Source organism: Pholcus phalangioides, unplaced genomic scaffold (assembly GCF_987345545.1).
Source record: "Pholcus phalangioides strain wild (caught in Gottingen) unplaced genomic scaffold, Ppha-v1.0 ptg000013l_1, whole genome shotgun sequence".
NCBI lineage: Eukaryota > Metazoa > Arthropoda > Arachnida > Araneae > Pholcidae > Pholcus > Pholcus phalangioides.
Window position 1 is genome coordinate 37,235,030 of NW_028301606.1, and position 24,116 is coordinate 37,259,145.

The 24,116-nt window shown below is 33.4% G+C and overlaps 1 protein-coding gene across 4 annotated transcripts in view; it reads right to left on the minus strand.

The window, feature by feature from the left end:
- Positions 1 to 826: 826 nt before the first annotated feature.
- The window catches only part of Zn72D (Zinc-finger protein 72D), a 46,199-nt gene continuing 22,909 nt past the window's right edge, over positions 827 to 24,116 (minus strand). For all 4 annotated transcript variants that reach the window (XM_089241327.1, XM_089241326.1, XM_089241325.1 and 1 more), the window contains exons 15-22: positions 21,898 to 22,084; positions 21,620 to 21,794; positions 17,088 to 17,173; positions 14,112 to 14,207; positions 9,363 to 9,474; positions 5,991 to 6,088; positions 5,191 to 5,329; positions 827 to 1,403 (exon numbers count right to left, since the gene is read on the minus strand). In XM_089241327.1, coding sequence (XP_089097453.1) covers positions 1,324 to 1,403; positions 5,191 to 5,329; positions 5,991 to 6,088; positions 9,363 to 9,474; positions 14,112 to 14,207; positions 17,088 to 17,173; positions 21,620 to 21,794; positions 21,898 to 22,084 — 973 coding nt within the window. In that variant the 3' untranslated portion in view covers positions 827 to 1,323. The remainder of the gene's footprint in view (positions 1,404 to 5,190; positions 5,330 to 5,990; positions 6,089 to 9,362; positions 9,475 to 14,111; positions 14,208 to 17,087; positions 17,174 to 21,619; positions 21,795 to 21,897; positions 22,085 to 24,116) is intronic.

Consider the following 24,116-nt stretch of genomic DNA (forward strand, 5'->3'; position numbering starts at 1 on the left):
GAACTTGAAATTTCCCCCAGACCAATTTTTCCTACGAGTTACTATCACCAATTCAGATTATTAATCAATTTGCAGCCACACACTAGTGAAGTGCATTGTATTACATCATTGGCACTTCAACATTGGATTTTTTTGAAAAAATCCACTTTTTTTTTTTAATTGGAAAATTTTTAGAGCATAAAACATTGGCCTTATGCTCTAAAAATTCAATGTCATTGCCGATCGGTCAAAAAAATTTGAATTTCGTGAATAGCAGGGGTGTTTATAATCTCCAACAGCTTTTCATTTTTTAGTGCATAAAAATTCTAGCCCTAAGAGCTCTGGTCAGAGACCTGAACAGGAAAAACCAGTCTGAAGTGGAATTGGAATAACAGGGAAAAATTTACTTTTTATCAAAAATAGCAAAATATGCAAAGCTATAGCTAAATCCGAGCCTTAGTAATAATTCTCAGGGAGGGCCCAAAAAAGCACAATACGGCCCTGGTTGTAAGGAAATATATTTCTTATATTGTGCACTCCAAAAACAATTTAGAATACAATATTGTTAAAGCTATTTCAAGTGCTTCGAAGTTTATTATGCCCAAGGGATATCAGTGTTTCCCCTACTTCTAAGCAAAATCATACTCACGCAGTTATCATTGCTCCCAACTATTGCGTAACTTTTGAATATTGCTGTATAATAAACTTCTTTCACATGGCAAAAAAGATTACATGTGGCTAACAGCAAACATTGGTTGCAACTCTTTTTTCAATATAAAATCTGACTTTAAGAGTGAGAAAAAACAAAATAAAATTGTAAACAAATATGCAATTAAAAAACAGCAAACACAAATGTGAACGAATTTATTTCTGAATGACAGCTAATGAAATATAGTGCTGGGAAGAAAGGTAAAACTAATAAATCATTTTTCTTAAAGTTCCCATATCTTACATCTGACATACGATATTACTTGGGAAAGAAAAAAAAAGAAAAGAGAAAAATGTACTTCCAGAATAATACATACAACAAATTTCTTTTTTCTCGAGCCAATACCACACAATCACGAATAAGATTCACTCCTGCATTGTCTGACAGGGTTTTAAAATGGTGAGCTGTGGGAGTAAATTCCAGTGCCTTCATCATACAAAGAATTTGGTCTGTGACAAGTCACAATAACAAAAGATACTCATTGTTGTTCCAATGGAAAGAATGAAAAAAAAAAAAAAAAAAAAAAAAGAATGCAATGTACATCATTTTCCATCCAAGTCTGCTGTTAAAAAGGGAACCATCATGATATATATATGAGAAAAAAATCCTATGAACTACATTAAATAGTCCATTATTCAAGCCTTTGCTTCTGGTGTTTCAACATCCATCTTGGCATTAGAATCATCTTCTTTCTTGTCTTTCTTCCCATTCGTTCCTGTCAAAATTAGATTTTCACATTAATGTCCCCATGAAAAAAAGTCCTCAGAATAAGCAAGAAACGCATCTTTTATAAAAAAAAAAATATATATATATATATATATATAATATTTGAAAAACTATATGTTAGCAATTGGCCAGGTAATGAGTCACTCAGCTTACTGAGGATCACTTTTTGGAAATATATGTATTATCTTTATGGAGTCTAAAACCAGGATTGGATTTTTGACGTGACATGCATAAAAAAAAACCTGGTTTAAATCATTAAAAACCTAAATAAATGCTTTTTGATAATGTTGAAAGCACAATACGTATATAACATGAACTTTTTTCACATATTACAATTTCATTTTTAAACATTAATTCATTAGAATAATTAAAGCAAAATATTAATTATATAATTATAAATTTTTAATTTTCTGATGAGTAAAACAAAATATAATTTTATGGTTTATAAAAATCTAAATTACTCATTCGATTTGCTAGACTCCGGAATGAGAGCAACTCAATTTTTTTGGGAAAAGTGACAACATTTTGCCATCTGAGCACAGAAATAAGGGGCCCACAGTTATCCCAATGCGATTTTTGGGGACAAAGTCGAACGCTGAACTTGCTGGAAAATTCCAAAAAATTAATAAAAATCAGTGACTCAAATCTCTTAATCAAATCAGAGACCAGATGGATTATCGGTTCAACGTTTGCTGCACTTAAAAAAACTCTTGGGGTAAAGTTGCGAGGGCTAATAAAAATTGAATATTTTTTATTGAAAATTTTTGCTCAATTGTAAAAAATATATCTGTAGTGCTTGCAAAGTATGAAAAGCACACATGGTTAGCCAGAGAGTTTTTTTTCCAATACTCTACTTTGCAATGTAATCAAACTAAAAATCCATAAAAACCGAAATAAAAAACAGTTTGCGGGGTTAGGTCACTGGAATTAAGACGGGAAAAACTCAAACATCTGATAGGTGGCACTGATGTACACAAGTCAAAGAAAAGATACGCAAATAATGAACAGAATGTCTCCAAATCTTTTATTACAGCAGTATGTGTTCCACATGACCACCACAGGGAATATCACATTGTAGGAGTCATAAATCCAGCAACGGCAGAGCGCAGCAGGTCCACATACACGGTTTACAATGGTGAACTGGTTGTGGATTAAGAGCACAAGTTCTCATAACCGTCTCATTTGCATATTTCTACCAAAGTCGCTTGTACCAGTGTCACCTATCAGATGTTTTTTTTTTTTTTTTTTTCTGTCTTAAAAAAAAATTTCAGTGATCTAGCGATGCTAACCTCCGCAAAAAGATTATTTTGGTTAATTTTTCCGGTATTTATTAATTTTTAAAGTTTCTACAGACTTTTTGCCCACTATTTTCAGACATTTTTTCAATGTCACGACATAGCGTGACTAAAGAACATGGGAGAAGGGGAAGTGGTGCTGAAAAGTACAGAAAAATAAAACACTCTCTTCTCAGAAAAAATTGTTTCGAGACAATTATTGAGACAAGCCGGAACAGTTTTTAGGCGTCCCTTTTCCAAAATTCTGGGCAAACCGAGACAAAATTTGCAATTTTGATTTGGCGAAAAACTATGAAAACACTATTAGAGCAGAATTGCGCAAGATGGTAATTTTGGCACCCATGCTAATGAGAAAATTTGGAAAGAACAGCAGACCTACTTCTATCATTTTCTCTAAAGAAGATTGGCTTCAACTATCAATTCCATGCAAATGAAACTAGACATTGCTTTTTTCCCCCAGCGATCAATATAAAGAATGTTTTATTTTCATTTATGATACAGGGCTCCCACACAAAAAATTAGAAAAAGTAGGCGGGACTCTTCCCCCCCCCCCCCCCCAGATAACAATTATAGCCTAATATAGTTATAAGACAAAACTCATTAAACTTTTTTCATAGCACTAATCCAGTATCCTGTAAGATTGACTAAAGCCAAAGTAAAATGAGAGAAATGACTTGGTTCCCAAAAACAATTCTGGGTCAAAACAGCATACTAGCATCAGATATTCTTTTCTGTATCTCCTCACAATATATATTATACACATATTTTTAAGGAGTCTTCCCATGTTCAGTCTTTCAACTCTCTTCCTGGATTAATAGCAAATTTTAAAGATATTCACATTTTTTAAGGCTCCCTCAAGACTATTTCCAAAAGCACAGTGCAATATGTGTAAATCACAAGGTTCAATGTAAATAAGAGAACAGAAAAGCTATCTATCCTTTTTTAAAGAGATTTGTTTGCATTTTACTGTTCAATCACAGCATCATTGTTTTTGACGAATGAAGCAATTTTATTTCTTCTTTACAGAGCATTGTTAACACTGTTTATGGCTCTGCTTGCTCTAAAAATACAGAAGACAATGGAATGCTATTGAACAGCAGTCAATCACAAAACCTAGAATAGGCCTATGTACCCAACTGCTTTGTTATGCAACCTGTTATTTCATCTACACACAAAATGTAAAAATTTTGAATGACAAATGTTAGTTACTATATAATGAATAGTCTAAAAGACCATGGAATTTCAGTAAATATTTTTTTTCCATCCAGACAGTTTTTAATGGGCACATCTCGATTTGTAGCACAAAACTAATTTTTAACCCTCAAACTAAGCAAAAAAGAAATTAACAAACCATTTGACCCCATATACACCACCCAAGCAACCTGCTTTAGCAATACTTGGATGATTCCCTGATTTAAAAAAGTTACATTTTATTGACAAAGATTTGGGTAAAAAAGTAGGACAAAAGCCACAAAGTAAGACAAAACCTAGAACGTAGGACATTTTACCAAAAGGTTAAAAAAGTAGGAGCCCTGATGCTTGAAAAGAAGTAAACTGCTATATCAAATGCAAATACGTTTATTTCCATAAACATGCAAAAAAAAATTTGAGAATTTTAAAAAGTAGAAAAATCCTTATTTAAATATGTAATTATGAAACTTTCATGACCCAAACTCGTTGGAATAATTAAAATTTGTTTCTATTTTCTGGATGAAGGCATCAATAGCAGCAGCAAAACGTCCAGTTATGCTCCATATAATGGGTCACTTCTATTTAAAAGGTAATGCTTTTGCTCTTTTAAAAGTGATCTGCTAATGAGGCTTCACTGCATGTGTTACAAACTTCATAAAACAAAAATTTTAAATTAATAGTTCCGATACATTAAAGTTCTAATAAACCAGGCTAATAAACTAAAAAAATAGGAAAGGTGTAAAATGTTATAATATAAACAAGTCTTTAGCTAACAGTAACATGGAGGGAAAACTGGTATGGTATACAAACTCAGTCGGAAGTATTTCATACCTGTGGGTGCTGAAACCTGTAACACAAATTCTGTGGATGCTTGAGCACCCACTGCTCCCTGGCTCTGACACCACTGTACAAACTTGATTAGGTCTTAACATCAATGCAGCATCATTGACTTAAGAAAACAGGAACTCATCATGGGCATAGCTATCTTCTATATACACCATATGCTTGTTAAGATAAAAATGCTTAAAGCATGGTGGTACAAACTGGTCTGGTACTCAAAACTCGCATAAATGGGACACCATTGGATTCGTCTGAACAAGATCTACTCGTAGAACTATGTTTTGATGCATCATTTATACATCCTCAGATATAAGCATTTAACGCAATTGATTTTAATGATGTACTGCTTAAAAATTTAAGTTCACAGCCTTTTAAGGTACATTCATAAATCAAAAAAATGAAAATAAACTGATTTAATATTACATAAAGAAAAAAGAAAAGAGGCATCACCTTCATTTTCAGACCCTTCACCCACATTATCACGACGTCTTTTCCTCGGAAACTGACCTCGGGTGAACTTGGGAGGAGGAAGAGGATCCATGCCCAATACTTTATGTATTTGGCGGAACGCAATGAGTCTCAAAGCATGCTACAACAAAATTCAGTATTTTAACACACACACACACATATATATATATATATATATATTACACACACAGATAATATTGCCTTTCAGAAGTTCAGGCACAGTAATAAAATCACAGTAAACAGAAAAACTAGATACCATAGAGAAAAATGAGATTTAAAAAAAAAAAAAAAAACCACAATTTTAACATTTCAACAAACTCAAGTGTATTACACTATAGAAGTTAACTTTCAGTAGTTTTCAATACAAAGAGAAATTTCCCACATACAGTGAAACCTGTCTGTAACGATACTGCAGGGATGTAGAAAAAATTGTTATAGAGAGGTTATCACTGTAGATAGTTTGAGCATTTGCAATATTTCCTATTAATAGGAATTTCACAGACACCAAATAGAATATCGTTATACACAGGTTTCACACTGTATTTTGCCCAAACTTTTAAAGGATACAGACAAGGCTACTACTACTGAACCAGACATGCACCTTGTCCATATTCCTTTGTGAAACCTCTAACGATTTGGTACATGTTGGAATGTGTGTGTATGTATAGTGAACCTTCAGTGAAGTTTGTTTCCCTGTAATGCTTGTTATGTATAGTGTTGCCATCTGCAATCTATTTTTGACAAGGCTGAGTAACTTTGATTGTCTAAAAAATTAACAGTACCTGAGCACTGGCTGTAATGTCTTCACGTTCTTGATTGAATAAACCAGCAAGGGCATCAGTAGGTTCTTTCTCACATGGATCTACTAGACCACCACCACCTATGGGGAAAAAAATTGTCAAATTACATAACACAATTCAATACGTCAAAGCAAACAACTTTACCAGTTTACAATTTACATAGGTGTTTTTTTTAGAATCAGAAGACAAATATTTTATTTTAATCTGTATGAAATCAAACTTGGTTAATTAAAAGCTCAACGGGGACAGCAGGGGTGCAAGCGCCCCTCATCTATTTCGGACTGGCAAATTTTATTTTTTGAAGCAGAAATTTTGAAAATGGAGCAGAACTAAAAACGAACTATATCTGCAATATAAGGAATAATTTTTCTGTGAAATGCCAAAAGTTTTGCCAAAAATGGTTGAAACAAATAAATCTAAATAAATTTCCTTCACAAATTAAAATCTATTTAAATTTTTTCTGAATTATCTTATGTCACTACTAAAACATGCATTACTGAAACGACGAATAAAAATTATTAGACTCTTTTCAAATTAAGCAACATGCATACTAAAAATCTAGGCAGCAAGAATTTCTGCTGCGTGAACACCAAAATCTTATTCATCCTGATATAGCAAAAAAAGTGCGTGAAGAATATAATAAGGGTTTCCATAAAAAAAAAATGAGCTTCTCACAGAATTTAAAGAAATTATTAAATTTAAAAGTAAAATGCAAAAAACGAGAAAAATATAAATATCTTATTTACTTAAACAATTTCTCAACCTAATAGAGCATGTTAATAGATTACGAATCACGAGTCGCTTTCAGAAGTTCAGCATCTCAATGATAATTTTTTTCAAATTTTTCATGCGCTTGAATATAAGATTTTGTATGCCTTATTATATTAAAGCATTCTATGGACAGATTTTTCAATGTTCGAACAGACTTTTATTTATTTGTTAACAATGAACTCTCTTTCACTGTCTGCGTTACCATGTGCTAAAGATGAAAAAGCCTTCACCAAAACTAGCAAAATTTTGAACTTTGGGTTGCTTTCAAGGTTACAAAGTTTGAATATGTCTGCCCAATATCTATTCTCTGAACTGATTTCACTTCTTGTAATTCTTTGCATTGTAGTGCAACCCATTCATCACACATAATTAATAGTTCTGTTGGTGATACAATGTTAAGCAACATCCCAGCAATACGTGAGGGAGTGCAAACATTTCATTCTCTCCAACATGTTTTGGAAAGGTAGGATATTAATATAAAAAAGGTACCTCACAGAAGTTATGCAAAATGAGCACATGCTCCTAGTACAAACTCCTTCCTTTGACTATTGTTAAGAGCATGCCCCTCCCCCACCAATGCAGTGGCGGACCGTGCGGCCATATTGGGCGCCGCTCTAGGAAGGGTACCAAATGGAGTTGAAAGGGTGAAAAAAGCTTTGTTGATAAAAAAAACTGCCGTCAGTAGCGCCAAAAAACCGATTTCGAATGGGTAAAAAATTTTTTCCTCGAGCGCCCCTGTGTTCACCAAATTCGGATTTTCGCAATGTGAAATTTTCACAATCTGCAACCGCCAATGATGACCACACGACCGCATATGGGTTGATAAAACTATGAATATTTTAGCTGGAGTTTTTACAGACCCCATTTTTTCCCAATGAGCTTTGAAAAATGTTGGTAATTTGAACGAGTAAACCATTCCCCTTTTCGATGTATGCCGTCTTTGAACGCAGGTTGGCAGCCACAAAATTACAGTTATTTTCAGAGTTTCTCCAGTATATAACCCGCAGGAGAAAAGGTCTCTGAAATCGGAAAATTCGACATTCATTCAGGGACCTTGATAGCCCGCCGGTTAACCAATAACAGTATAAGGACTTTATACTTCATGGTAGTGGAACTACTTTTCAAGGTCACGAGATAACGCGATTGTGGTAGATGGTGGAAAGTGAAAAAAAATTTGAAGTTTCTCTGGCCCCCGTATCTTTTTCTGTGCCTCAGAAAGAGCATGACCGGTGAACAAAATTTTCATGCTTCTTTTTCCTAAATTCCGGGTATTTGACGCGCTACAGTGCATTAGCGGTACCTCCGCGAACCACAAACAAGAACTGACGCAAATGAGCAGGGATTCGGCGCACCATGTAGCAAGAGAACAGTTTTGGCGCAGCTCTTGCACCCCTGGGACAGTAGCAGTAGAAAAAGAAAGACCAAATTATCCAATTAATATACATTGGATCCGTAAAATGACTGCAAATGGCAACTTAATCATCAATATCCACACAGAATTAATAATCTTAATTGCTATATTATTCCACCGATCTTTACTACACATCACTGTAAAATTTCTTGACCATGCTTAAAGCCTGATTTACAGGAACAGTTATTGGTATCATCAGTTACAAATCTATTTCTTAGGGAAATCTGTTTCCAGAGGTTGAACACCTCAATTCATATTGAGTGGTACACAATTTTGATGCATTTAACAATGCATCAACAATATTAAAAATAAGCATTATATAAATAAAAAATATATAAAAATAAAAGAACTGGAAAATTTACATATTAGCATTTTGAATTCTTCCAAAATTGTTCAGTCATCCAGAGCCTTTTAGAAGATTGATTCAGCACATAATTTTTGATACAAATTTAGATCACATGGTTTTGTTAGTTTATGATGAAACCAGTAATGTCTCTTTGAATTAAATTAAAAACAATAAATCCGCCCCGAGAAGCAAATCCAATTCTGACAAACAAAAGGGCAAGATTTTCAAAGGAAGTGCTCATATTTTTATTAAACGTTGTCAAATAAAACCAGAAATTATCTTTAGGACTAGCTAGACAATTCTTTGCATGTTGCTCAGTGGACAGAATATTACATGGCTGTTCAAGCCAGAAGGTAAAAAAAATAAATAAAAAACAGCACCCATCATACACCTAAATTCCAAAACCTAAGAAGTTTTCAAATTTTATTTCAAAGATAAATTTGTCAACAGCCAATAGCCCTGGATAATGAAGATTAAACAAATAGGTCAAGAGAAAAAACATGTTATGGCTTGAGGATTTTAAATTTGCTCATTCTAAAATCATTTTTTCTCCTTAAACTTCAAATTAATTATCCAAAATATCAACATTAGATTAGAAAACAAGGTAAGTTCATAAAAGTTTGTTAATTTGAATTTTTGATAATTCAAAGTTCCAATGTATATATAAAGATATTACTTTATTACAACTTGTCTACCATTCAAAAGCTAATTAGGAAATTATATCTCACTCCAGTGGTTTGCAATCACTTGTACTCTATAAGTACTCCCCCCGTTGAAAGTCATTTACATTTACGTAATTATATTTTCATAGACAATAAAAAAATACCTGGGAGGAGAATGCCTCCAGCTATAGCTTCAAATACACGGCGCAATGCATCTCCAGGAGACAGACACTGACCGCTACTGCTCAAAACCTTTTCAACTAAGAGCTCTAGAGCCTAAAGAAAAAATAATAATTACATATATGCACAACTGAAAAATGCTTTTTAATAACTTTTGTGGACATCGGACTACACTTTTATCTAGATTCAGAACACAAACCACAAAAAATATGCCAGCGGGTCAACACTGGACAACAAACAAACAAATGCTGTATTAACCAGGGTTGGCAAGGTTTTGGACAGTATTTACAGTGGTTTTTACCGTACTGTCCAAAACCTCCTATTTATAACTATAAGTGAAAAACTTTGCAATTTGATGAAGGTGACTTCTATAATCAAATATTAAACTTTATATTATATAAATTATATATTATTAATTACATTAAATATAATAAAATTTTGAAATTCAAAACAGTATCACTGTCCTAAATACAGTACCTGCTTTATAATCATACATGAAAAATAAGATGTGAAGTAGAAATAACATTTATAACAAACTAAAAAAATTGAAAACAGTGTTTATTTAAACAGTTATATGAGTGATATTAATTTACTACCAGATTTCCAACTTAAAACCATCAATTTGGTGAAACAATTTACTTAAGGGGGGGGAAAAAAAAAAGACACCTTTTTGAAATATTTTTTATTTAGTTTTATTTTGTGCTAGTATTTTTTTAATATATTAGTATCATGAAAAGAAAAAAAAAATCCAAAAGATTTCCACATAATATTTTGAAACTTGGGAGGTTTTGGACAGTTTATCCCGCGTGTCCTGTCCAAAACCCCAACCCTGGTATTAACCCCTTAACTGCTGACAAAATCTTATACGACCCACTCCTTCCCCTTTTCGATTACAAAGAGTAAAAGTGTATAAATACACCCGTGGCAATTAAGAGGGTTAACCTCTTAACTCTCATGACATATGCAGCATATGTCCTCTCATTCAGATATTTAGCAACCAGAACATTTACCCCATATGTCAATCCTATAATAGTTTTCCAAACTTTTTTGTTTCATCGCCCCCTTAATCAGAAACACTTTCTCTCATCAGCCCCCCCCCCCAACAAGCCTATAGAATCCTATGTTATAACCATAGCTTCTATTGCCCCGATCATTCCATCATATGTATGTAATATTGTATATCATCCAATATTGCCCACTTAGGAAAACACTGCTCTCATAGAATGCCCGAGTGTTCAAACACGATTAGTATTAGATATATGTTACATTTATATATGTAAGTCTGACAACCATAATATTCTTTATGGGCAGTGTATGTTTTATCATGTGTGTATATATTGTTTATAATTTGTGATTGTTTTTAATTGGGTTGTTGTATTTTTGTGTGAATTATATGACATCCATATTTGTTATGGGCATCTTTTTCTCAGCCACCACATTGGACATTTTGCCTGTTGTGGCATTGTATTTGTATGATATTAAAAAATTTAAACATATTACAATGTTGTTAAGTCACTAAAAAAACATTTTCTCCCCACACCAGATTTCCCTTAACCCCCTTGATTCCTGGGCTATAAACCAGACAGGTACACATCCTTTGATTACAAGGCCTTCAAAGAAGATATCAATCTCTTAAAAAGAATAAATTTGTGTGTTTATTTGGAATAAAAGCAGTTAAAAAATACAAAAAAAAAAAAAAATAAAGCCAAAGGTTAACAGAAGAATTGGAATACATCCAGAAATATAGAAGGTTACAGGGTTTAAGCTAGTCGCATTTTTCGCAAAATGCGAAAGTAGTAGCCACTTTTGCAAAAATGCAGGTACGAAACTGAAACGCGAAGACATCAACAATCATTAGCATTGTAACATTTTGTTAAAGATTTTCCCCCCTATTTTCGCTTTTTGCTAAAGGAATTTTTTTATCTAGCTTAAACCCTGAAAGGTTATCAGAATGTGTAATTTCAAAGGCCACAAAAACATGACTCTGAAGAATTGTACAAACTAATAGAATGTCAGACAAAATAAAAACAGAAAAATCATGTCATTAATGTCTCACATGAACCAAACACCATAACTATATTAGTCAAAGATGTGGTAAATAAGAATATTCAACCAAAACAATTCAAGTGTGACAGATACAAAACATTTTGGCAGAGAGAGAGAGAGAGAGAGAGAGATATAAGAAAAAAGAAATTTACTTATAAGACAATAAACAAGATTTCAAAAATAACAGTATGCCTTATTTACAAGTTCCAGAGAATAAAAAAAAAAAATAGCTCCCACAATCAATTATGTGCAATTAACACGAAATGCCATTTATAGTAATTGTGAAAGCATATTAGACAATTACAAAGAGTATGACAACCATATAACTCAAATATATATATATATCATATCTTTCCCATAAACCACCACCGAAGGTCACAAACTCCTATGTATGTAATGCTGTATGCAAATGTAGTTCTTCACAAGGATAATGGGTGCTCTAAATTTAGTGTAAAACTGCTACCTTATTAATCTCCCCTTTTATTAAGTACAGGCTTTTGTAACAAATTCGGTCAACATGCTATATAAATCTTAAAAAGTGGTGGCATAGTGGAACCTCCCATAGCACACACACACTTTTCTTTAAAAAATTATGTCGATGAGCCTCAATGTATTTTTTCAAATTAATTTAAAATAAGAAATCTTTGGTCCCCATAGGTGTCCGTTATCAAGAGGTTCTATATTTTATTGTTGACATACAGCAAATGAATGGAGGAGGGGGAGAAGCAGGTTCCCCACCCCCCTTCCCATTTTGACAACTCTTTACCCAATTTTTTTTCACTCAAGGAAAAAAAAGAAATTTTTGTTCACAGGGTTAGGGCTATTCAAACATTACATCAGATTTTTAACTATTTTTGACCCCCTCCTCAGTAAAAGTCAACAAAACTCTTACCGTCTACCCAAACATTGTCAGAAAAATTTCATCAGCTTTCATATGCCATTACTAATCCCTTACCTACTAATGCATATCGGGATCAGAGATGAATGTGGAGAGAGAGAAGCACAGAGCACTGTATGCCCCACTTAGATGTGCAAAAAAATTAAAATATTGGAAAAAGTACATTTATGTCATTATAACCAATTTCTGTTAATTTCAATGCTATTTGAAGGCCAAGAACTCAAATTCTTAAGAAAAATTCATTGCAACCCAACCCCATAAAAGGTTTGTGCCTAGCGCACATGTCTTTTGTGGCTCCTCCAAAGATCAATATAACATTGTATATGTCTCTGATTATATTTCTCCTTGAGAATATACATAGGGAGTCTGACCATCCTAGTGCATACATATCCAAGTTCATTACAGCAAAAACTGCTGTAGTGAACTTGGCTATGTATGCATGGGGATCGTTTCTTCCATTTTAGACTGAATAAATTTTTAGCTTATGTTTTAAGTTCATTAATTACTGGTTAAAGTTAAGCATTAATTAAAGGAGTGATATGCCATTACTAATCAATGAAAAGTACCGAGCATTGAGCTCACATCATGGTTTCTCTAAATTCCGAAGATGTTGAGTCACCAACAAGATGTTTGCATAAAAACCGCCACTTGAGTAATTTGGAGCAATTCCTTTCTATTTAGCAATTAATGGAATTACTGTGAATATGTCTGGTCCCGGCAAGTCAATGATTATCAGATTGGTTTAGAATGCAAAATGGGTCCTACAAGAGACTTGTCCAGCAAATCATCATAGTTTTCTCATCTATATCATACAGGAGCATGGATGGTACTCGTTGGGCATTTTGTCTGTTGTGGCATTGTGTAAGGTGGGGAAGGGAGTGGCGATCTGCCATTAACGAAAAATTAAATCCATTTATTTATTCCTTTAAGAATTTTTTTAAATTTTGCTGATCTCCATTATAACTGTCACATTGGAAATAAAAGCATGTTAAGAACCCAAGATATTTCAGAGTGACCAAAATAAAGCAGACCAAGCTTGACAAGATTTCTTAAGACTTCCACTGTAGGGCTTAGCATAGGGAGCAGGGCGAAAGTAGACAATCCCACTGATAACCACATCTACCCCCCATTGAAATAGCATGTATTCAAATGGGAGTGAGAGGCCAGCAAAACAGTTTAGCCTACGCCCTCGCTATAAGTAACGAAGGACATGGGTGAGGGATCTGTAGATATATATATACCTATAAAACTTTGAGGTCTATAGAGGATTTATTGGGGGGGGGGGGGTAGGTAAGAGAAATGTTTTAGTTCAGATGCCCACAAACTAGACTAGCAAAAGGTTTTTCTCATTTTTGGTATTCCTAGTAAAGGTGCCATTAATAATTTTTCATTTTTATAAAGGATGGTTGATGATTGGTTTCATCATTCAATCCCCATCATCAAATCTGAAATCCCTCCCCTATCGATGCTATTACTTAAATGGCCCTTACCAATGACGATAGAGTGTGAATGTATTTCTATTTACTTTGATAAGAGATACCTCAGCATTTAAGGAGTTGACTAAACCATATCAACTTTTTAATTGCTCCCAGACATGAAAAGAAAGTCAGAAGGGGCTACAATTAACATTTTTAAAAGAATAAAAAAAGTTTTGACAGATGGTGTATGCTCTAAAGAAAAATCTCAGCATCTGACAAGTAGAAACTTCGCAATATTTTGCCATGGGCTTTCATCAGACTTATTACTCATCAAGCTTTTTGTTACTGATGCAATGATATATTATGCTTACCCATCCATTAAGATGCCCCCATGTAGGTACTCGTTGGCACAGATCTCTAAGTATGCGTATGACCATCACACAAGACTGCAAGGATGTGGCTCTAGCCTGAAAATCAATCACAACATGAGATAGTGATAAAAAACCAATGACATTCAACATATAATTTCCATGGGTTTAAGCAAGCACTTTCCAATTATCCCTCATAACTACCTCGGTGCAAATTTCAAAGGCAGTTGAAATCTGCTATCCATCCCACTCTCACTTACTACCCGATTAGACAAGTTAAATTTTTATGAAAAATATACAACGGCAAAAACTAAACCCCAAAATAAAAAAGCTAATTAGCATTAATTTAGTGTGCATTGCATTGCCTAGTTAAACCCAGAGTACAAATCCAAGATGTGGCAGGATAGCAAGAAATAAAACCACCAGTTTTGCCTGATTATGGATAAAAGTTTTCAAACTGACACGAATCTCACCCGAAATTGCTACTTTTCAAGTTTTCCTGTCAGTATTTTGTACCCAGTATCCATAATCATGCGTTTATGCCTCTGAGGCAGAATTTCAACACGATGAAGATATATTACACCTTCAGTTCTCAAACTTTCCAGCCTCATGTTTTGCACACATTCCCCGAACTGCAGGCACTCGTATACAGTACAGTTGATAAGCATTACATCACCCAGAAAAGAAAAATCACTGCTGCAATGCTAAGAAATGGAACATTGAAAATAGGGTACATTACAGCATATTTCTGTCTCAAAACAAGTTAAAAGGGGGGAAAAATATACCTATCAAATGAAAAGTACCAAAACGCATTTAAAAATTTAACAAATGCTGCACCACACATTCATATTTGTATTCGCTACATAATCAGTATTGATTCTGATAACATTCACTTTTAGCACTGTGATAAATCTGCTAAGAAATGTTTCAATTTTTCAGCAGTCTTGAGACTAACATTTGTCACATAAAGGGATATCTGGTTCAGTCTGTTGTGGCTAAGGAGTAGATGTTAACCAAAGCATTGCAACAAATGATGGGATTCATACAGGGTATGGTGCTTAACACATGTACCATACGAGATCAGAATCTACCAAAGGATGACTTGAAAATTAAACATCCCAACCTTCTTTAAAGGCTCCAATCCTTCTTCACACAGCTCAGAGTAAACGATCATTTAAAAATGAGACACTGCACATGAGACTACAAGTTGAACTAGATGTCTATAACACAACATTGTCTGTGTGGAAAACCCAAAATGAATTGAATCATTCGACATTCAATAGTTGAAGATGCTATGTAAAATTGTGCATCAATTATTCATCCACTGTTCAATACTATTCAAGATTATATATTGAAACGATAACATACGCATAAACATAGAACGAAAATTTTAATAAAACTGATTAAGTATTCATTGCTTACATAAATAGAAACTACCTCTGAAAATTACACCAATCCCAATTTTGTTTGCAAATTTAAATAATTTTCAAATAACCACATCTGTGTGAATATCAAAAGATCATTCTAGTTCAGCGATTTTCATCCCTTTCCCCATCTCACAGCACACTAAACAACGAATATAAAGTGTCTGTATTTTGGCCAGGATAGTGACAAAGGCGATTAAATGTATGCAATGTACATAATACGACTCGATCGATAGTATTGTCAATCTGAATGAAATTAACCCTTTGACCACTAATGTTAAATTTAAAAACATGACGTATACAGAAATAAAAACTGTCACTGCAGTTTTGATTGAAAAATACGGTTGCCATCTGTTAGATGGGAGCCACGGTTTGAGAGAGCCACTGTCTCGCACACAGTGACTCCCTTTCCCAATTCATGATTCATCCGCGGATTCCCTAGTAGTTCAATACATATTTTCACTTATAAAAGAACCATTTCACAAAGCATAAATAGCCACACAAATATTTTTAGCTTGCAGCAGCACCTTTAAAAAAGGTAGGAGATACCCCCATGGAGCTGTGATGCACATTTTGTGAAACACTGTTTTAAGACGTAGATTCTAAACATGCCACACTTATCACCAACAACCCCATCACTGCACTCCAAAGTAGAGTTGAATATTTGTTGTGCTATCAAACATTGTACAATCAAACCCTGTTATAACACCTACCAACACCATGCCAAACCCACTGAGCAAAAGAAATTTCCAATGAACAAATCTTTATTGTTTCAAACTGCAATCAATGATTAAATTTTATGACAACTCGTTTTGTGCCGGAATTTTGCAATAAATGGGTGTTAAATTGGAGTCCAACTGTATTATTTGTAACTTTAATAAGTGTGCTTTTTATAAAATTGATTTACATGCAATGCAAAGGTGTCTCTTGTACTCATCGCATATTTTTCGTTTGCGAATGTACTTGATTTTTTTCTGAACAAGTATTTTCCTCAAGGGAAAATTTTTACATTCATGGCAAAAACATGCAAACTCTATATGATTATTTATACAGTGCATCATTTTTCACTTTTTACTGCAGCACACAGATTGAAAATCGCTGTTCTAGTCATAATTCCAAAGTATCCCCTTATTTTAACAATTGATGCATAATTTTTAAGGCTTTTATGGTTCAAGTTCATTACTGAAAAAAGAAACAAACTTCTCATGTATCCTTTCTGCAAGCAGATGCTAATTATGAACGGTTTCTTTTGTGATCACCTGTTTTGCATATTATCAATAACAATATGCAACGCATACTGGGTTTTCTACACAGAGCGACCAATATACTTGTGCTCCCCCCTTTTCCACTACATGTTATTTGCAAATTACTATTCGGTGAGTCACCATAAAAGGTGTGCAGAATGACCGTTCACTCAGCTTATGTGAAAAATTGCGCAGGGGATAGATATTATACGGCACTTTGCATGTGTGCGGAAAGGGTAGAAAACATGAACAATACAATATATACTGAGTTTTACATAAGGCTGAAAAGCAATTGTGAAAAATATGCAAACCTGAAACCATTTGGCATGACGCAAGGCGGCCAAGGCCTCCAGGCATTTCTGCCTGTCCAGAACATCGGGAGGATCTTTAATGCTCTCTAGAAAACCACAGAAGACTCTTGTTAGCACACGAAGACCATAAAGGAATGGGTGTTTGACCAATAAAGGATGTTAAAAATTGTCTCTGGCTGATTTCTTTCAACCCTCCAGCATAACATGGCATACATAGTTTTTAATTACAATTTTTATATTCTACACTAAATGTTTTAATACTCATAAACAAGGAATGAAAAGAATTCAACTCAAAAAAACTAGAGAAAAAAAATTAAAAATACAGCTACGCTATTTTCTCTATTATCTCTCAAAACTATTTAGAATTTTTTTTCCTAAATAGAGGAACCAAAACAAATGATGCGGATTATTCGAAGGGCTGTTGCCAATCAAAATATGAATACAAAGTCAGCTTCACACTGGATACTATTGTTTTTAACCATCATCCATGCAAGTTAATATAACATTTTACTTTGTGACCAATATCAATAAGTTTTCATTATCACCTTTTACAACTAACTTTAACAAATACTAGAAAAAGAAAAAAAAACTGGAAGAAAGAGTGAAACATATGCCAGAACAATTATTAGCATAGCCCAATGGTCAAAAATCCTTCCAGGGTCACTTCGATCCCCACATGGCTCGTCAAGAGGTGAAATACCTGGAAATCTCCACAGTTACAGAGATCATCATACAAATAAAATCAGATTATAAAAAAAAAGGTAGATTTGGTTTTCTGGCCAAAGTACAATTTTATGCACATATCTGTTTCAGAACACATTAGAATAAAAAAAAAACTAGAACCACAGTAAATCACAAATTATATAATGTAGAAGTATTATAGTAAGAGCATCACTGGTAAAAAAAAAAAGTATATTTTTGTTCTCAAATCCAAACATCCTCCTCAGACTTCCCAGGAAAACTAATACATCAAATTTTTTTTAACCCTTTCGTAGGCTATTTTTTCCCCTCTGAAATTCTCAATTTTTATCCGTGATTTGTTGTTTTCAGAATACAGATAAATGAAAACGTTTATTTTATTGAATTTATTGGACTCGTATAATGGCAAAAGCCCCAAGCTATTATAGTGATATGCACTTCCCAAAGGAGTATCTCAGAAGTATAAGTAGGCGGGAAGTATGCCTTAGAAAGGGTTAAATAAATGATATGATGGCATAAATTGCATCATGACAAATAATAAATATTTACATAAAATTATAATTCCATCTCGCTGCCACACCTTTAAAATTTTCAAAGTTTCTAGTGTCCTTCACTCCCCCCCACCCTACACCTTGACCTAAAATTCACAGAGAATTACCACTCTGAAAGCCAGTTGAATAATGAATTTTGTCCATAAATATGAATATAACAGGGCTGGACAAATAGCAAAAAAAAAATCCAGGCACCAGAACAATTTTTTTAGGTGCTAAAAAATTACCACCAGAAGAAAAAGGTAAAATAATGCTTCTCACTTTTTCAAGGCATAGTTACCCTCTTTCATGTCGGCAGACATGCTGCTATAAATTCCAAACATTTTGTAGTGTTCTCAGCCTACAATTTATTAACTACAAAAAGAAAATTTTAGGTGTCAATACAGGTTTTTTAGTCATCATGGCTACCTGGGATTTGTCCAGCCCTAGAATACACATGCGGAACATATCAGGATTTGACAAATACCAGACCGGGTCCCAACGATGACTGAAAATTAGTATTGGCAAATTAAGGTTTTTTTTATTACTAAATTATAATTCTGAGTACAATTTTTTTTAATTCTTAAAAAATTAAGTTAGAAAAATTAAAAAAATTTCCCCATCCGAAATAATTAAACTTGACTCCTAAAACATTTTGGCTAGCGCATAATTTCCCAGGGGCCAAGCTTATTCTTTTTCTTCATTTGTCAAGCTCTGGCACATATAAACATCAAAAACTTAATATACTCACTGCACCAAAATATCAATACATGAAATTTAGATACTTCTGAACCTGAATATTTACATAGCATGCTATTTTGATATTTAAAAAAACTCAATGATATATCTTGTCAATATACAATATCCCAACTTCGCTAAAAAATCTATAGTGAAACGTCTATGAGCAGGCAAATCTTTTCCACAGCCAACTTCCCTTTGTTTTTCTCAGAATAGATACAGGACAGACATATTATAAACCCCCAATTCCCACTCCCATTTCACGACAAACCTGCTCAGAGGCACCTTATAAGAGTTGGAAGAAAACAAGTTTTAGCACTTTTTTTTTATTTTAAAATACATTAAGACAAGAATTCTCCTTGTATAATCTTATAAACTTTTTACATCGGCATAAATGCCTTTTTTGGATCAATCAGATTTTCTGTTCAAATGGAAATATTAGTAAATAGAATGACAAATACGGCTGATCCTAGTTGATGAGAGAGTAAAAATTTACCCCCATGAGTATAGGGTAGTGATTCCCAATGTGGGTGTTAATGCCCCCTTGGGGGCGATGGAAAGTTCTAGGGGGGTGGTAGAGCTCCCTCTCTCTATGAGTATAACAAAGATCATATACATATGGGTTAGATTGCATTAGGGGCAATGTGAGAAGAAATTTCTGAAGAGGGCGATGGGACAAAACAAAAGGTTGGGAAACTATGCTATAGGGGGGGGGGGGGGTAAACAAAATAAATAATAAGCGATGGAAAAAAGCTATTGAAAATTAAGGGGGAACAGCCTCTTCTTCCCCCATAAATATGATGAAAAACCTTAGCTTATAAATGAAATTGTGAAAGAAAAATTCAGAAAAATGATACAACCAAAAATTCTTGACTTCATGAAATAAAAAGAAAAATTACAAATTTTTAACATTGTAAATAAATTGAGCATAAGATTTTTTTTTTTTTTTTTTTGAGATTCTGAAAACTTTTATTTGGACAACATATCCCTGAAATAGTTTTTTTCCCCCGTCTACGATCGTTCAATTTCTTTTGGTGGTGACCCCCCACTGATGACCACTTTTTTACGGAATGCTGAGCAGCTCTCTTGGTTAATAATGAGCAGAATGACTTTCTAATCAAGTGTTCTAGTATAGAATCTTTTACCAACTCTACTTGATTAGGAAGTACCAAGTAGTATCTACTATGACATACATCAAAGCTATCACGTTTCCACAAAGCGCAAAAAATATAATTGCATATAAACTATGAGACACTCAATTGTATCACATAATTACACCCAGAATAGATATCAAACTGTCGAAAGCCAAATGAATATCAAAATAATGAATACCACTGAAGCAGCTACATGTTTTAAATTGAGTGGTAGCTCGAGTTATGAGTACCTCAACTTGAAAGTAATCTAAATTCTGAGTGGAACATTGTTTCAATTCACCAACACACATATGAATCATGGCTTGGGCACTTTACAGTCAAAATTCATCAGATTGATTACCATTTGACTGTGTTGTATTTATATTGTAAGTAAACAATTCTACATAGAGTGCATTACACTATACCAAGTTATTTTTCCCTAATGTTAATATTGTGGGAATGTGAAACACAAATTAAAAAGAAATATTTCAAATGGAAGTTTGCATTGAGATGCAATCAACTTTCAAGAACTAAAATTGAACTCATAACTTGAGGCATCACTATATTTTATAATTCAAACACTGACTTATGTCTTTCATAAGAAACTTGAGTGAAATGACCATGTGATATAAGAAAATGACTCCCACGAGAGAGTAAAAAAAAATACTAACCTGATTTCCTGAAGGCTAGGAATTCTTTTAAAACTTATAAACATTAAACATAGGGACTACAGAAAATTCCTGTATTTGTGATGAAAAATATTATAATGCACATATTAATGAGAAGGGCAGGTGAATTAGCTCTTTTATTAGTTTTCAATTTAATTCATAATTAAATTTTTTGGATAAAAGTATGAGAAAGCGATTCTCTGGATATAATTTGAATTGCATGATTTCTTCTATTCAGCATTCTTTGGATAACAAGTACTGCTTGTACCCAGCATAAAATAAGCCCATTTGGTAAATTTAGTTTATTCTTTTGACCAGCATTATTCAATTTTCGAACACAATTATTTAAAAAAAGGTGGAAGACACAGCATCAATCAGCACTTCCAAAGCACAAAATGGGCAGAAGCAGTTAGCACTCCAAGACTTTCTGTGCAAACGAAGGCGATTGCAAGCAAACGGTGGAGTCAAGGACTTTTTATCAAAAAAAAAACTAAGCAGATGATTTTTAAGTTTAATTACCCTAGTTCGGCAATGTACATTTACTGATGAATATGCATAGATGTATCAAATACATCTATGTATTATTAATCTATCAGGTAAACTAACAATATCATCAAAATTTTACATGAAATGCAGTTTAGCAGCTTGAGGTTCATGCTTCAACTATTTGGCTCATAAGATTTCACAATATGGTACAAAAAAAAACTGATAAGATATTTTACAATATTTATTTCCATTTCTTGAAAATATCCCAATGTCATTACCTGCTGCTGCATTAGCTGTAGAACTACTTCCATCAGCAGTAGCGTTAGTTTCTCTCATAACAGGTGATGTCAAGGTAACGGTTACAGTGATTTTGGGTTCAGACTCAGATGTAACTATGATAGCAGCTTCCTCAACGCATCTCTTCACTTCATATTTATCATCTGGTGCTACAGTCTTGGGTACACAAAAAAATATGTCAATATCAAAATTACTGTACCAGTTAAGGAAAAACTATTACAAACCTCAATAAGTCAAGCAATATAGAAAAAATATTTACATTCAACTGCTTAGGCAGGTTGTCAATAACTCTTTCCAGCAAAGTACGAGTAGGCTTTTCGGCACACATAACTACAAGATGAACTCTCAAGTCACCAGTTAGAACCAGGCCTTTGGCGAGGACACCAACCCGCATGACACCCTTGAGAACTCTGTATGGCTGAGATGACTGAGCAGCCTTAGATGAACTGGAGAATAAACAAGTAAAAAACAACCAGGTAAGAAATTTAAAGATGTTGGCTTTAAATTGGATGCACCAAATATCCAGATGATTTCACACAATACATGGTTCATACACTTTGAAAGTAAAAAACTTCAAGGGCATTCATATCATGGTTAATAAAAATCATGACTTTCCAAAAAAATAAAATTGAATTTTCTAACTTTATATTCGAAATTTACTCATTTCTTTTTCATTAGAATTTGAAATGCTGATTTAGCAAATTCTTAAAACGAATAATTATCATTTCAACTTCTAGACAATGTTAAGTTTTAAAGGTTTTATCTTAAAAAAAATAACCATAGTAGTTTTCAATATACAAATGACAAAGTAAAAATCATGCCATGTTTGAAAGTGTTTTGAAATTTGACTTTGATAAAAAGAATCAGAAAGCATATAGTGTATATATATGGTGACCCATACTTCCTGATAAATTCCCATATTTTCATATAATTTAGCCATCCCAACTTAGTCTAAAAAATGTTATATTATTCCCATATTTTCAACGAAACAAATTTGAATTTTAATTCTTGACTGAAATTAAGTATTAAAATTTTACCAATCATAAATTATATAATTATGACATGTAAATATGAATATTCATCTCTCATATTTGTCACGTAAATGTCTTTTTTCCATGGAAGTCATTTAAATCCACTGCTTCAATGAAATGGTGCTTCATTTTCTGCCTTTGGTGATTTTAACAACTTTTCTTACCTTTGGCATCATTTTTGATGGCAAATGGCAATTTTCCAGTATTTTTATCGAAGAAATATGGCCATCTTTTTTATTTTTGCAACCGACATTCATTAATTTAATAGTCCAATATATTTTGGAGCAATATTTTTTCTTGAATCCAGATATTCGCCAATATAATAAAAAAAAAAAAAACAAGCACTTGAAAATGATTATTAGTTTCTTCAAAGACTGCAAGGATTTTTATAGACTTAAAAATCATAGGGAGAAAAAGTTCATTTTTAAGGACCGTATAGACCCTGCTACATATGTAAGGCCAACATAAAAATGTTTTTTAAATAAAAAAAGCTATATAAATAAATAACACGCACCAAAACCATGAAAGTTATTTTAAGGTGATAGGTGATGGAAGTCATTGCTAATTATTTTATAACACAGAAATCGAAACAAAATTATGAATAGTTTATGACACTAATTCATAAAATAGAATCCATAAAAAGCATTAGCCCTTTCATTACTGATAGTACTTTAAATTACTACTAATTTTTCAACTCGTGGTAACTTTCCTTACATATGTGGACGAGTGCTGGTTTCCACAGCATTGTTTTGCAACAAGTCCTCAGCTGATGGAAAAAGTTGTAAAAATTCCCATGATAATGAACTCTAAAGAAAACACTACTTTTCTTATAACACTTTCCGAAATTGCTCTGTGATGTACATTACAAAAACTTTGGGTACATTCTGCTTTAAGGGAGCTTGTATTTTGAAGTATAGCACATATTACAGTTTGGCTGTATAACTACATTTGCCAGATGACAGCACACGTGTACAGCTCAATTTTCTGGCTTTAATTAGAAATGAAATGACTTGCTAAAAATTCTACATGGTAATTATTTCATTTTTTCATAATGTGGTAGTGAAAGAATTAAACATTCATCTGATTGTGAATAGGCAAATTCAATAGACTCAAATTACTTAAGATTCGTGACTCAGGGCGGTGGGGGAAAGAGAATGAATCTTTTTCGTAAGTATGGAAAGGTGTATCTCACTATTTGAATTTCACAATGAATATTTCTAAAGGTGTCCCCCTCCCCCCACAAAAAAAGTAATACCACATTTGCAACTTGCATTTGGAACAAAGCCAGTGATTCCAGACTCAAGCCATCTAAACTTGTAGCTCTGAGGATATATGAATATAATCTCATAAGGAATACAACCCCCCAAAAAAAAAGTATGCTAACACATCAGAAATAATAAGCATAGAGTCTCATACTAAATCAGCCACTTTGTAAAGATACTAGACT